This window comes from Xyrauchen texanus, chromosome 11, assembly GCF_025860055.1.
Source record: "Xyrauchen texanus isolate HMW12.3.18 chromosome 11, RBS_HiC_50CHRs, whole genome shotgun sequence".
In the NCBI taxonomy this organism is placed as follows: domain Eukaryota; kingdom Metazoa; phylum Chordata; class Actinopteri; order Cypriniformes; family Catostomidae; genus Xyrauchen; species Xyrauchen texanus.
In genome coordinates this window covers 35,316,552-35,331,981 of record NC_068286.1, presented here as the reverse complement: position 1 = coordinate 35,331,981, position 15,430 = coordinate 35,316,552, and the positions used below count along the sequence as shown (strand labels likewise).

The 15,430-nt window shown below is 36.7% G+C and overlaps 1 protein-coding gene across 1 annotated transcript; it reads left to right on the top strand.

The window, feature by feature from the left end:
- Positions 1–9,898: 9,898 nt before the first annotated feature.
- On the top strand, positions 9,899–11,998 carry LOC127652105 (guanine nucleotide-binding protein G(I)/G(S)/G(O) subunit gamma-13-like). The gene is made up of 3 exons (XM_052138160.1): positions 9,899–10,061; positions 10,335–10,432; positions 11,602–11,998. Exons 2-3 carry the CDS (start codon positions 10,335–10,337, stop codon positions 11,705–11,707), a joined length of 204 nt encoding a protein of 67 aa, XP_051994120.1. The 5' UTR covers positions 9,899–10,061; the 3' UTR covers positions 11,708–11,998.
- Positions 11,999–15,430: the final 3,432 nt, after the last annotated feature.

The window sequence follows — 15,430 nt, the reverse complement described above, 5'->3', positions numbered from 1 at the left end:
TTTTTTAATATCCTAAAATGTGAATTTTGAAAAATAATTAGAAATGGTAATGTGGAAAAATAAAGTTTCCGAAAACAAAATTAGTAACAGCATTAACAGTACTTTCTGTACTTTTGAGTATTTTCCTTGTTGGTAAAGTTTTGCAAAATTGAAGACCAGTTATTTTGATCTGCCCAATAGTGGCACAGTGCCTCCATTAGTGGATGGATGGATTAATAATATGCAATCCCATGAACCCTGTTGTGCACAGATGTGTGCTTTCTTCAAGTCTTCCTGTGTTTGTATTGTTCAGTGGCTATTAAATGTAATTTTAAGTTAAAGCATGTTGCCTCATGCCATGAGGAGTTCAGAGGTTTTTGCACATCACTTAAAATATCAAAACTCGTTTGAAGGGTTAGTTCACCCAAAAATTAACATTCTCTTATTATTTACTAACCCTCATGCCATCCCAGATATAAATGACTTTCATCTTCTGAAAACAAATTATGATTTGTAGCAGAATATTTGAGCTCTGAAGGCCCATACACTGCAAAATTCTTACAAGGGCAACATAAAAGCACTCCAGATGACTCTGGTGTTTAAATCCATATCTTCTGAAGTGTTTTGATAGGGGTGGGTGAGAAACAGATAAATATTTAAGCCCTTTTTCCTTCACTTTCTCCTCCTGTTTTTGGTGAGTCACATTCTTCGGGCATATTGCCCCCTACTGGGCAGGGAGGATAATTTATGAAAAACAATTACTTAACTTGATCTGTTTCTCATGCCTGAACACATGGATTTAACCATTTGAGTCATATACACTGATCAGCCACAACATTAAAACCACTGATGGGTGAAGTGAATAACATTGATTATCTTGTTGCAATGGCACCTGTCAAGGGGTGGGATATATTAGGCAACAAGTGAATAGTCAGTTCTTGAATTTTATGTGTTGGAAGCAGGAAAAATGGGCCAGGTGTCAGAATGCACAGTGCATCGCAGCTTGCTGTGAACGGGGCTGCGTAGCCGCAAACCAGTCAGAGTGACCATGCTGACCCCTGTCCACCGCCAAAAGTGCCTACAATGGGCACGTGAGCATCAGAACTTGACATACAGACTTTGTTAGAGTTCTGTCGAAGTTACCTGGAGGGAAAAGCTAAGGTGAGTATACATAATATACTGTTTTTTTTATCCTGCTGTGATGGCCACAGCCATGGCCTCACAACCAGTTCAAGAGCGGTAACCTCATACACACTATACATTTGTTGCAAATATTTATTTAGTTACAAATAACTCACAGGACACTTAGTTCATTTCACACACATTATACTTTATTTAGTTGACCATACATGAGTATCTTTTTGGGAGCATGCAACATTAGTTACTTTTGGATTGCTATTCTGTTTGTATAATTATTTTGTTTCTGAGCTTACCAGTGTTGGATTCCACACCCGGGAGAGATTCAGGAAGTCAGCTGGCTTAAAGGGGTGGCATTTGGAGCAGGAGCAGCTTTATAGGGGAGGTGGCCTAATTAGACCCTACCACTGCTTGTTAAGCCGAGGGGGGTAGCTTTATTCCCTGTTTAGATATTTTGGGGGTTGAATTCATATTATATTGAGTATTTTTGTTGAGTTAAGGTTAAGTATAAGCATATTTCTTTTGGAATAAGTTTTTAGGTAGGTTTTGCTGTTATTTGTAGTTTATGTATGTTGTAATGATTTTTGGGAAATAAAACCCTTACTTTTGAACTTCCCTTGTGACTCCTCTTGCTTAACTGCTTGATCCCTCACACTGCTATGCTTTCACAAAGCACAATATTATGTATTAACTTTATTTATAATTATTCATTTATTTTACAATTATATAAAGATTATTTATATAAATGTTAAATATTAGGTACTTGATATGTAGTATTAAATATCAAGCAGAACTATTATAATTATTTAAAAAGTATATTCTTATTATATTTAATAATATATTATTATTGAGGTATTTGAGAACTTATAAAAGTTGTCTCATTTGTGTGTTTTAGCCAAAGCTGCAGTGTGAGCCAATTCCTGAAAACTGGGATAAACAGCCAGTGAAGGAGCTGGTTGGGATGAACTTTGACCAAGTTGCCTTCAATCATAACAAACATGTCCTTGTCCTGTTCTGTAAGTACCTCAAATGTTAAAATTGCACCATTCACAAATGCGAGATACACGTTGTCTCTTAACTCGGCAATGTTTTGTATTGTTGTGCCTGCTGACTGGGGAAACTACATAATCAACTACTTGTGAATGAAAGCTGATTTATATATAGTCATGTCCACATATATAATCCTGACATGTCTTGATGAGATCCGTGTTAAACTATTTGCATGACACGAGGGTCAGGTTCATCTCATAAGATAAACCTGTGCTTATACATGAGATGAATAAACATGTACTAATGTTGTAATATTCACCTCTGTTGACAGATGCACCTTGGAGCAGTGAGAGTTGAGCTCTCTTTCCATTGTGGGAGGAGGTTGCAAAACAAATCAAGTGGTATTAATCTACTCTGTATTAATGGGTGCTTAACCACATCTTGGATAAAGAAATATTAGAGTTCTTTCTTGTAAAAAATTAAAGATGTAACACATTAGAGAGATAATTTGCACAAATACAGATAATAAAGCTCATACATGTTCCATGGTAATTAACAAGACATACAATATTAATGCTATGATATTCTTTGAAGCATATTTGTGAACCATGTAAATACCATGGTACGTGAATATGGTAATCATTTAGTACCATGATATACTGTATATGAAAGTACCATCCTAGAACCATCTTTACTGTACCATGGTATCACCACAGTACTTTTGTAAGGAATGTCATTGTTAATGTGCTTTGAGATAAAGTCCCTGCTTTGGAGCAAAGCCTGATTCAAATAAAATATACATTATATGTAATTCCTCTGTACACTATTTCAGTCAGCTGTCCATTGCGCAATGTTCACAAACCCTTCAGTGCCACTAGAGGGAGCCTCTGTTCCGAAGAACAACCTCCAAACTGAACACTGCAATCTAACATTAGACTGCAACAAGATTTTTTGAAGACTGAGAGGGAGTCTTCTTCACGAATTAGTTAGTAATGCCATTCCACCAAGTGAAGCCGAAAGTCCGGGAAAGTGATTTGGTGCCTTTTTGTGTTGGTACTACAAGGCTCCACTCATTTGCGGAACTCAGCCTTTTGGTTGGAACGTAGCTCTGCAGGAATGCTTGTAGGTGTTGCAGACCCAGTGACTGTTCTGTATTAGAGGTCAACTGATAGTGGACTTGACCGATACCGATAACAAAGTTGGGCAGTACCTGCCAATAATCAATTAATCAATCGAGTAGGATTGCATGTATTTTTGTCTTATTATTCTAACCGCTTAAGTTTTCTTTAATGTTAGCATCCTCTCAGCCTTGTCGGCAAACATAGGCTACTGCTGTTCTCTTCTAATGCAGCATCTAGTCAACAAATTCATTACTTTATAATGATATGATAATGTGTAGGCTACTATAGTGTACTGTATACATACCTTTTCGTTGTTGATGTTTTAAATCCACAACTGAAGTGTTCCACTTCATGCAGAGTGAAGTCTCACATGTCAAAACAAATAAAATCTCGGTCTTCGCCAGGTTGAGTTGAAGGTGGTGTTCCTTCATCCAGGACAAGATCCAACAGTCACCATGGGATCGTCAGGCTGGAAAAACAAGTAGAGCTGTGTGTCATGGGTATAGCAGTGGTAAGCAAACCTGTATGTTTAAATGATGGGTCCAAGTGATGTTGTGAACATAGAGAAGAGAAGTGGTCTAACCTCTGAGTACTGAGGAACCCCAGTAAGTAGATGATGTAACTTGGGAAATATTGAAACATGATACACAAGTCGTATGGACAAATTTTATGATAACTTTGGGCCCTGTTTAAGCTTTAAAGTGAGTCCAAATCATCTGCAATTGTATTGAAAAGACATTCCGGAGTATTCATTTAAATTATTTAATGAATATTCCCACAAAAGCACTTAACCAAAATTCCTTTAAAGGCAAGTCTGTTACTCGGCAGCCATCTTTGGAACGCTCCCTGGCAGCTATTTTATATGGATACAAGTGATAGAAATGTACAGCTTCTATCTACTTAAATGGGGAAAGAGAGAAATCTCTTAAATGGTTGGTCAAGATTACAATCAATATTAATAAATAAAAAAAATTTTTTATACCAGTGGTCTGTCTAGGACGAAATAGTCTCTGACTTAACATACTGTTTTCCCACACTTTTACAAAACATTATATTTATATACTGTATATAGACTCCTGGGCAAAAATAATAATAATGGCCAAAATGACAAAACATTAAGCTTTTAATATTCTCCACAACAAATCATTGGTCAGGAAATTAAACAAATTTCTGTGCCACCATTTCCTCCTTGATTTTTGCTGCAGTGAACTGTTTGGGGAAATGCTGGTCAAAGGGAAATTCACTTATATAGTCTTGTTTGCAAAGGTAAAATCATAATTATGATTAAAATGTTTGATATAAAATATAAACTAAAATTAACTAAAAAAATCAATGCTTTGAAACAAAAGGTGATGTTGCCAGAAAGAGGATTTGGAAGGCCCAAAGCCTCTTCATGCAGGGTTGAACACCTGCTGAAATTTTGCTAATCACAAAAACAGTACAGTGCAGGTGGCACAGCTGTATAGAACTTAGATCTGGAATCCCAAAATGTTGAGATCCATATTTTCAAAGGATCTCAACACCACTCTCATATACTACACTCTCCGAGTGTACACTCTCCGAGTGTAGTAACCCCACTCACAATCCACTCTGACCAGCAAAAATCAGAATTATTAATACATAATTTGGGGTTCAGCCCTATGCTCGAGGTAACATTTTACAGATTAAACACTCTGGACACTTTTGTCCATACCGAGTGCAAATGCGAGATAACAGGTGTAACTAAACTTCTCAGATTAGTTTAATAGAAAGGCTTTGCAATGGGGAAATAGGGGCAAAAACTTCCAGTTCAATACAAAACCAGGGAGGGGAACTCTCAGGTGGAAGCGACCAATGAGCCAAATGTCTGAGACCGAATGCATAATAATAAAACAAAATCTTGGGTATGCCTAGCCCACCTTTGTCAGTTGGCCTATATAACTTATTAAAATGTAATCTATGACGCTTACCATTCCAAATTAAGGACTTCACTATGCGATCAATTTGCTTGAAATAAGAGAGGGTGGCATCTACAGTGAGAGATTGTAGTAGGTAGTTAGATTTTGGAATACAATTCATTTTAATAACATTAACCTTCCCAATCATAGATAAATGCAATGAAGCCCACCTGCCTACATCGCTCGAAATTCTTTTTATTAAGGGGACAAAATTAACTCTAAATAAATCATGCAAATTTGCTGGGAATAAAATGCCCATATACTTAATGCCCTGTTTGGGCCACCAGAAGTCGCCCGGTTGAATATCAGATTCTAGGCAGTACATTGTCAGAGCCAAAGCTTCGGATTTTGACCAATTGACTCTGTATCCTGAGAATTTAGAAAAGGAATTAATAATTCTGTGGAGGCAAGGCATAGATTTTATGGGGTCTGAGACAAATAATAAAATATCATCAGCATAAAGCAAAAGCTTATACGCCATACCTCCCGCCACCATCTCTGCTGGTGCTGCTAATGGTTCCAGGGCAAGACAGCCCCTATCGAGGGTCAAATAATCTGATATTAATCCATTTGTTTGTACCTCTGCTAGGGAGGGAAGGAGGACACAGGAAACTTGTAACTTGAACTCAAAGGTAGGACTTTTACTTCAGAGCACACCAGCTTCACATTAATCAATAGCTTTTCAGCTTCACAATGCACAGGTAATATTTCAGCTTCACAGATTTCACTTTAGTTCCACAATATCTGGACCCAGACTCTCTCTGACTCTCTATCGGTGGCGTGGTCACTTATATCCCGCTCTCCCCAAGCTCACTGCAATTAGAAACGGGTGTTAATCATAATCTGGCTCAGGTGTATGCACCCTTACCACTTTCTCTCTCTTTCCTTTTAGACACGCAACCACACCCATATGCCATACCCGTATATTTCAAAAATCTTAAAAAGATAATCCCATTCTACCATGTAAAATGCCTTTTCGGCATCAAATTAGATGGCAGCAATCGTAGTTTGATCATTCGCCACTGATCACGTGATATTGATGAAATGTCTAATGTTATCAGAAGAGTTACGGCCCACGAATAAACCCCACGTAATCTATTTGTTTACCGATCTTAATCGGTAAACCAGAATTATTTACAATATTTTTATATCTAGCTGGATCAGGGAAATTGGACGGTAACTCTTACACTAACTTGGATATTTGTCCTTTTTAAGAATCAGACTGTCAGTGCTTGTGTCGTGGCTGGCAGAAGTTTTCCATTCTGTATAAACTTCTAACAGAAGTGGAGCCAGTTCTGTAGTGACAAAGCCGTCTGGCCAAGCAGCCTTGCCTGTAGGCAAAGCCTTAATTACCTCACCAAGCTCCTCCAAGGTTTCCTTCTAGGAAGTCCTAATGGTTCCACAAAGTTTCTAATATCTTCATCAGTAGACAAACAAGTGGAGCTACAGAGATCAAGATAGAATTCTTGAAAAGCATTATTAATATTATTGGCCAAGGTAAAAATTTCACCACCAGCAGATTTCACTGAGGGATGATAGAAAAAGACAATCTCTGCTTTATATATCTAGCCAAAAATTCCCCTGATTCAAAGTATAACTGTCTTGCTCTGAATAGCCAAAACTCGACCTTCCACGACAAAATAGTTTTATATCTGTATTTCAATCTGGTCAATTCTCTGAGGCCATCAGACAACATTCGGTGCTTCAGCTCTGCCTCTGCATTTTTAATATTCCCTAACTCCATGAGTTCTCATGATTTTTTGATGAATGAGGCATACTGTATGATCTGACCCCTAAGAACTGCCTTAAGTTCCTCCAAAGCCATGCCCACAGAGGATACTGAGGACCAGTAGGTCTCCATATAAACATTGATTTCAGCATTTAACATTTGTTGGAATTCAGGATTTTGCAAAAGGGATACATTAAAGCGCAAACGATATGATTTATTTTTCTCCACATGTGGCAAAACCTCTAAACTCACCAGGGTGTGATCTAAGACTAAGATGTTTCTAGTATGGCAATCAACAACAAATGAAATGATGGACTTGGATATATAAAAAAAAAATCTATTCTAGAATAAATCATATGGACTGAAAAAAATGTATAGTCCCTACCGTATGGGTTCAAAAGTATCTTACTCATCTGTAAGACCAAGATTTTTGCTCACCCTGTGAAACATCAATGTTGTTCTAGGGGGCTTACACACTTTTGCTTCACTATGATCAAGGACTGAGTCCATCAATAGATTAAAGTCTCCTCCCAATATTATATCATGAGGGGTGCCAGCAGCTAGCAATCCCTTCAAGATCTATAAAAAAAGCCCTTATCATCAGCGTTAGGTGCACAAATATAAGCCAAAATCAAACTTTGCCCCTGCATTTCTGCTAATATAATAATGACTTAGCTTTAATCTGTTTGAGAAATTTGAATTGTAGATGCTTACTCATCAGTGTTAGCGGTTGCACGACTACTGATTTCTGGTTTACGTTACTGTTAAATAAAATGACATAAAAAAATAATAGTTCCTGTCAACAAGTGTTTTTTAATTGATAACCCAATGTTTGCAACAATTATGTATCTTACATGTATTGTAAAAACATTAAAATAAGAATTGTATCACTTAAAAATAATGTAATTTAATTTTAACATAGGCAAAGTAACACATTATAGACTGACACGCAACATTGTAACCTTAACATGCGCATCTTTGACGTCAACAATATGTGCATGCAAACTGTATATTAATACATTCATTTTAACAGTTAAAACTTTAGCCTTCTCATATAACATTTCATAGGTCATCAACAGTAATAACAATAATGGATCAGTACTCATATCATTTAGATCTTCTCTAAACTGGTTCAAAATATTTTATAATAGAACAACACAAAATTCACGTAGTCTATTTGCTGTCATCGTCCTCCGGCCGTCTTTGGTTGCTGTCTTGGCTCACTGCTTTGCGTTAAGAAAAACAGGTGCATTGACATGAGAAGGATGCAGGCTTGATCTTTGCCTTGTGACGGTGTTGCCAGCCAAGGAAATAAATATTTCACTCGATGTACTGGTGGCAGGGACAGCAAAATATGATTAATCCAGCTTGGATTGGCGAGGGAATGTCAATGTTCATTACATGCCCACCAATCAAGAGGATTCTCCCTTTATGGCATCTGGAAGTAATACCAAATCTCATCTTCATTAGTTTCTGGCCCCTTTGTAGTAGGACTGTGGCTTTTGTAGTGACATCCAAAGAGTTCTTAAAAATCGGCCTCTAGCCTTGGATTTTTATGCTCAATGGGTAGCACATTATAATTGGTTGTCACGCTGCAATCGGCACGCCTGCTAAATCACACACATCTGAATGATCATTTGTGATGTTCATGTCTTGAGCTCAAAATGCACTTACAAACACCAACAAGTGTTTGAAATAACATCCGACTTGGATCTGATGTGGATTCCGATCACAGAATGAAGCAGAATTACATGAATTATTGAGTTATATGTGATGCTTACTCTTACGCATACAAATCACTTTCATAAAAAATATACTTTATACTAAAACAAATACCAGAGACCACTTAGACAAATGTCTCATGTGCTGAGAATGTGCTAACGTGCTAACCTAACCTATAAATATAAATCGTAAAAGTTTAAGAACCACTTCATGGTCAGAATGGCAACCTTTTGAATCATGCTCGCACCAGAGAATTATTGCACCTCGACCTGTAATTGGCCAAAATGCTCCGTTCGACTTTTCTGAGACCCTCTACTCTTCCCTGTGGAAGCTTGATCTCTGACCTACTTTCTGTAGTTCTGAATTTCTGCGGTTTGAATTTTACAATATCGAATTTTGAACATCAATGAACTTAAGAAGCTTAAGGGACACAGTTTAGACAGGCTTAACATCAGACAACATTGCTCACTCGTACTTCCTGATCTTATTAAAAGACAGGTGCCTTCACTTTTAACCAAAGAGAAAACACAAGTTTGATTGCTGGTGGCAGTCACCAATGGTTACGAATCTGAGCTGTCAAAATGCTGTTATATCAGTCTCAAGTAGGAATGACCAAGAAAGTGTGAGTTGCAGAGATCACTGCCCTTCTATATCAGCATTTTGCCCTTGAACACGTAATCTACCCATTGCTCCAATACTGCCCAAGCTGTTGCTTTGGTTGGTGACTTTTTTTTAAACTGCCATGATGAGCATAAATTGCTTATTGTTCAGTGTATAAAGATAAAGTTGACTTTTTTATTCATGGTGCCATACCATATTACTCATAAAAGGACATTTTCATCTAAACTTTTACTCAAAGACAACACTTTCACCAGAAATAACTAATTGGAGACAGTCAGGCCTGATGTAGAACATCAATCAAACAGGATTAATGTAAAATGACCAAACTGTCTACATTTATTTTTTTTATCTGAAATTGTTTAATTTAGCAACCTTAGTGTTACTATGTGAAAACAAATCCCCCCAAGTATTTATATCAACTGTATATTGTCAAATAAAAGTTGCAGTTGGCATGGAGTTATAGGCAATAAATTACTTTACCTTGATTCAAATGTTTATTTCTCCTGGCAAAAACTCAATACAGCCAGGGGCATTACCCGGGCAGATTTGCATGTGTTTTACATAGATTCTACCGAGAGTCCAATGAGCTAAACATCACTCCCATTAGAACTCAGGATGCAGCGAGATAATTTGAGTAGCAAACTAGTTTGAATCCTCCATAACCTCAGTTCCAGGTGTGTGCATACATCTGTTGTCCACACATCAGGGGAAAAAAACTAACTCCTCCTCTAAAGTGGAACAACACCAACTCCAGCAATTTGCCAGTGCGCTCTCAGGAATCCTACTACTTGACTTCTAAGCTAAGATAATTAATACTTTATCACGGTAGGTTGAAACTTGTATTTTGATATTTTAGCTTTGAGATTGTAAGGTTCCTATGCTTATGCTATTATCAATATGAATTAAGAACTGTTCATCAAATGCCAATTTGATTAAAACTTAAAAGTATATTTATACTTAATTACATTTGATAAAGCAAAGTTGTGCCACCACAGTAGGGGATACATATTACTGACCATGACATTGATGTTCAAAATTTGATAGTTGAGAATAAAGTTCACAACGTGTAAGATTGAAACATGTTGGACGCTGTTTCAGATGGATGAGTTGGATGAGACTCAGCTGAAGAATCATGTGGACAGTCTGAAGCAGCAGCTACAGTATAACAGAGAGAAAACCTCAGTCTCTGTTCCAGAGTGAGTATCAAACAAGAATGCAGTGAAACATCCATTTGTATTTTATTAAAATAATTAGATAATTGTAAATCTACTTATTTATATACTTATGTATAACAGTGGTTCTCAGTTTTTTGTGGCTCACGGCCTCCTTTGAAACAAGAAAAACTTTCGCATTAGGCAACATGGAGGACAATGACTGGCACAGCCTCTTTTGTATGCAAATGTTGTCAGCCAATGACTGTATTAAATGAGATGGTGGACGCTTAGGCCCTCAGAAAAATGAATCCTCCATTCATCTGCATTTCACTATCAGAACGTTTAATTTCTAATTGGAGACATTTACACTAGATAGTTCTTTTTTATAAAAACTGATAATTTCAAGGATTCAAACCTGTGAGTGGAAATAAACCTCAGCAGTCTCTATAAAAATTTCTTTTTTTTATTATCATCCAGTAATTATAAAAAACTGTGGCCCATCCTGGCCAGTTCTGAAAAAAGTATTACAAGACAGCGACGTCTATGCTTTGTCAGGACCTCTGGACAATCATTTAGACTTGATTAATAATACTGAAAAACTTTAATAATTAATTAAATAAAAACGGACATTTCTGCCATCATTTACTCACGTTTGAGGTGTGTGAGGATCTTGTTTGTGGCTGTCCCACACAAATGCACTTTAAAGTCATCCATAACACTTGTGCCTTAGATTTAAATTCTTCTGAAGTCATATGACAGTGTTTTGAGAGGAACAGACCGACATTTCAGTGTTAATTCACATCTTAACCCACTTGAAAATGGTGCACACTCGAACGGCTTATATATATATAAATATTCCTTTATTATAAATTGTTACATATGATACAAGTCTGCACAATTATCTTAGACCATACAGAAAGGAAAACCTTGCAATTGGTTGACAAGTCAATTTATAGAACGAAGAACGGCTTATTTACATATGCGCTGCTTGCGCACCTGACTTCATGAACACTTTAGTGCCCCCTTACAATACCTCCACCATTTCATTAACTGGAAAATTTGCTTACTTAAAACAACCCCTCGATATTTTAAGTACATAAGAACATTTAGGTTAAAAAAAGTTTAGGGACCCTTGTACTAGCCTATTAAATTGAGGTACAGGGAACATATATATATATATATTTATATATACAATCTTTGTTTATTTTCAGGTTGATTAAATGGATGGAGGAGAAAATGACTGAGGATCCTTTTTTGAACACTGAAATTCTGAAGCAGAACCCATGGGTGGAGACAAGCAAATGTGTTGTACTCTAACACAAGAGCTGTCACTCATCACTATGACAACAGGCATGGCTCCACCCTATGTTATGGTTGAACTGGCCTACTTTGACTAAGATTAGGCTGCAGATGAATTGATTTTGAGATAATAGGCTTTGTTGTTTACTTGTATCAGACTATGACATTATGAAAATAAAGAAAACGACTGTTGTCAATCAGTGAAAACATGTATTTATATAAGTGTAAGTCAACTATACAAGAATACAATAAAAAGAATCAGAATATGCACAAAACTGACCAGATATTTTACATTATACTATACAGAACAAAGTTCAGAACATTGTTTTTTGCGGATTTATTAAAGTTGTCGTAATTTACCATAGGCATTGTCGCTTTTTTCACAACACATTAAAGAAAACATTTCTACGCACTGCTTTGGATACGCCCTCATTGAAGCGAAACCAAACATCACTGTTTCCAACAGCTATACCGACCTTCACAACAGCACCTCCTTTGCCATCTTCACCTGGATTGAAACAGTGTAATATCAGCTACTCTCATATGTTTAGGTTTTAGCTTACATACACTTTAGATATTCATGCAGGGCTGAAAATGTACTTTTTGATACATCTGTCAATGGCAGGAATATTGAGATTATTTATCTTCCATAAATATTTCTTATTATCAAACTTAATTTTTTTCCTCCATCAAAAAATTTGAGGAACAAAAATCAATACTTAACATTGTGTAAATCATAAATTATATATATTAAAAAAAGCATCAAACATACTTGTAGTGGTAACAAAAGGCTTCTCCTTGGGTACAACTGCTTGTCCAAAGAAATCCAATTTAGGCTACAAACGGGGGAGGGAAAAATGAACAATTACATATATGACCTCTTTTACCCTGATCCTCTAATAACCCAATTAATCTAGTATTATTATCAAGCATAGTCAACCATATGCATAGAGGGATGTGTGGGTTTGAGAACAACCTCTAACAAGGTAGTTTTGAATTATTGTAAAAAAAATCAAAAATAAAATGTTTAATGAAAATAAAGGTGTTCCAAAACTAACGTGCAAGTTCAGTCAGTGTCTATACTTATCTATTATATGTTTGCAATGTACATTTTGAAGTATTGGTAAAACAATAAGGTAAGGCTTATGGGGAATTACCTAAAACACTTTTTCTGATATCTCAGTTGTTATCGTGTAAAATAAATCAGAGTTTAGGGATTTATTCAAGTGTAGGGAGTATTTAAGGTGCGTTTGAGATTATATAAGGACATGCGAGAGAAGGAGAATAAAGAATTTAATTTGAGACGCCTCACCTTGCCGCACAGAATTTTTTTCTCGCCAATTGTATAGTTGTCTGTAATCAGTGATACTAAAGCGCTCCACATAATGCACATTAAAAATCAGATCACTTATTTGAAGCAGTGAACAAAAAGCCCAAAACCAAACCAAACAAGACAAAAACAAAATAAAATCAGAAAAACACTTGCAAGCAAAGCACATCACTACCATTCTGGGAGTGATTAAACTGATTAACGTATTACGTTTCATTATAAGTAAAAATTGAATTTGCTACTTTTAAGGAGAAACTCAACAATGTAATGTGTTTATTTTTAAAGTAGCATTTCCCACTACTGCATGTAACTATCTGTTTGCTGTGGATCTTACTTTTTGTGAATTTTGTTTTTGTTGGGCTCTCTCCACCCTCCTCATCCTCTCTAGTTCTGTCTGTCTGGCGATCAGCTGCTTCACCTGATCACCTCCACGGAGGCAAACCTGGAAACGGCACCACATCTTCTACATTACTGTGGAAACACATGTACAAAATTACTATTAAACCTATCATTAAAAACAGCTAAATATAATAACAGAATTAACCTTTTACATAACCGGAAACAATTACTGTAATGTCAATTTGAACAAGGGTTTCTAATGAGGAGACAGAGAAATACAAATAAAGATGAGATTGTTTAAAGAAGGATATATGGTGAGCTAAATAATCCCTCTTACACAGAAGGTAAAACGGTGTTCCGGGAATAAAAGGAATTAGATAAAAATATATGCAATACACAGTAGCAAAATCCAAGAGCAGGATTAGTTGAGCAGGGTATTCAAGGCCACGTACACAAAGTAATTTATTTAGAACATTCTGAGACTGTTCCACATGAGACAGTAGTAGTGAGAGAGTTTGTTAGGGATTGCAGAAATCATGTTTTAATACTGGTTTCACTTTAAATCCAATAGGTCTCCTTCTGTCCTGAAAATAGGATTGCGATGAAATGTAGGAGTTTATTTCCTGGATGTGAAGTCCAGATGTAGGTAAGAAAAGTGTCCGTTTAGTGGCCTGACAAAATGTACAGCAAACGTGCCATTGCAACTTGCATTGAGCCTAAAAAAACCTTTCGATATGGGTGGAAGTCCTTGCTGTGTATTGAAAAAAAAGATGATAAAAGCAGCAGTGATACTGTTTATCATCTGTTAGTGTTTCTCGTTTCCTCCATTCAGGCTGCCTCTGATTAAAAGTCTAATTGTCTCTTTGCAGTGTTTTTCTCATAATTGAATGAATGACATAATGGAAATACTGTTTTGTTGTAGTTTTACAACCATTTTCACCCAGTGTTGCATTGGGAATTGTTCAATGCTCAGTCAATAGTGTTATTTGCCAGGGACATGGCTTCAGTGTGGTTACTCAGCACTTGTAGTTGAGCTCGATAAGAGATGGCTGGAAGATACAGGAAGGCGTAAACGAGCAATAGCAACACAAGTGCAACCAGCAGCGGAATCCCCCAATCAGAGGTGACCAGCGTCTCCTCACAGCGGGCCTGCAGGAATGACTGCTGCATGATACTACCACACCAACCACAGAGAGAATACATGCATTGACATATTAAAAAAATCAGCCACAGTACGTGATATGGACAAACAATTAAACCCTATTGCATCCGATAATCTCACCTAGACTGTAGTGGAGTGGGGGGGATATATGGAATATTTATGTATTCAATATTATTTCAATATTATTTTGTTGATGATGTAAAATTAGTGAACATAGTTAGAGCATTAACTTAAAGGAATGAAAATTCTCTCATCATTTACTCACACTCATGCCATCCCAAATGTGTATGACTTTATTTCTTCTGCAGAACATAAATGGAAGATTTGTAGAAGCATATCTCAGCTCTGTAGTTCCATACAATGCAAGTGAATGGTGACCAAAACTATGAAGCTCCAAAAAGCACATAAAGGCAGAATAAAATAAGACATAAGACTCCAGTGTTTTAATCCATGTCTTCTGAAGTGATCCAATCGATTTTGGGTAAGAACAGACCAAAACATAACCCCTTTTTCACAATAAATCTTGACATTAGCGGTCTCTTTGGTAAACATGATCTCAGGCTTGATTACACTTCCTAGCGCCATCTAGCCCTCTGCGCATGAGTCAAGCAAGAAGAAGTGCAATCAAGCTTGAAATCATGATCATGCCTAGAGACTGCAAAAGCAAGATGCACAGATGGACTGTAGGTCAGTACAATGCAAGATGATGATGCTAGTAAGTGTAATCGAGACAAGGAGACTGCTGATGTCAACATTTATAGAGAAAGACGAGTTTTATTTTGGTCTGTTCTCACCCAAAACCAATTGTATCACTTCAGAAGACATGGATTGAAACACTGGAGTCTTTTATGCTGCCTTTATGTGCTATTTGGACTTATAAGTTCACCATTAAAATGTCCACCATTCACCT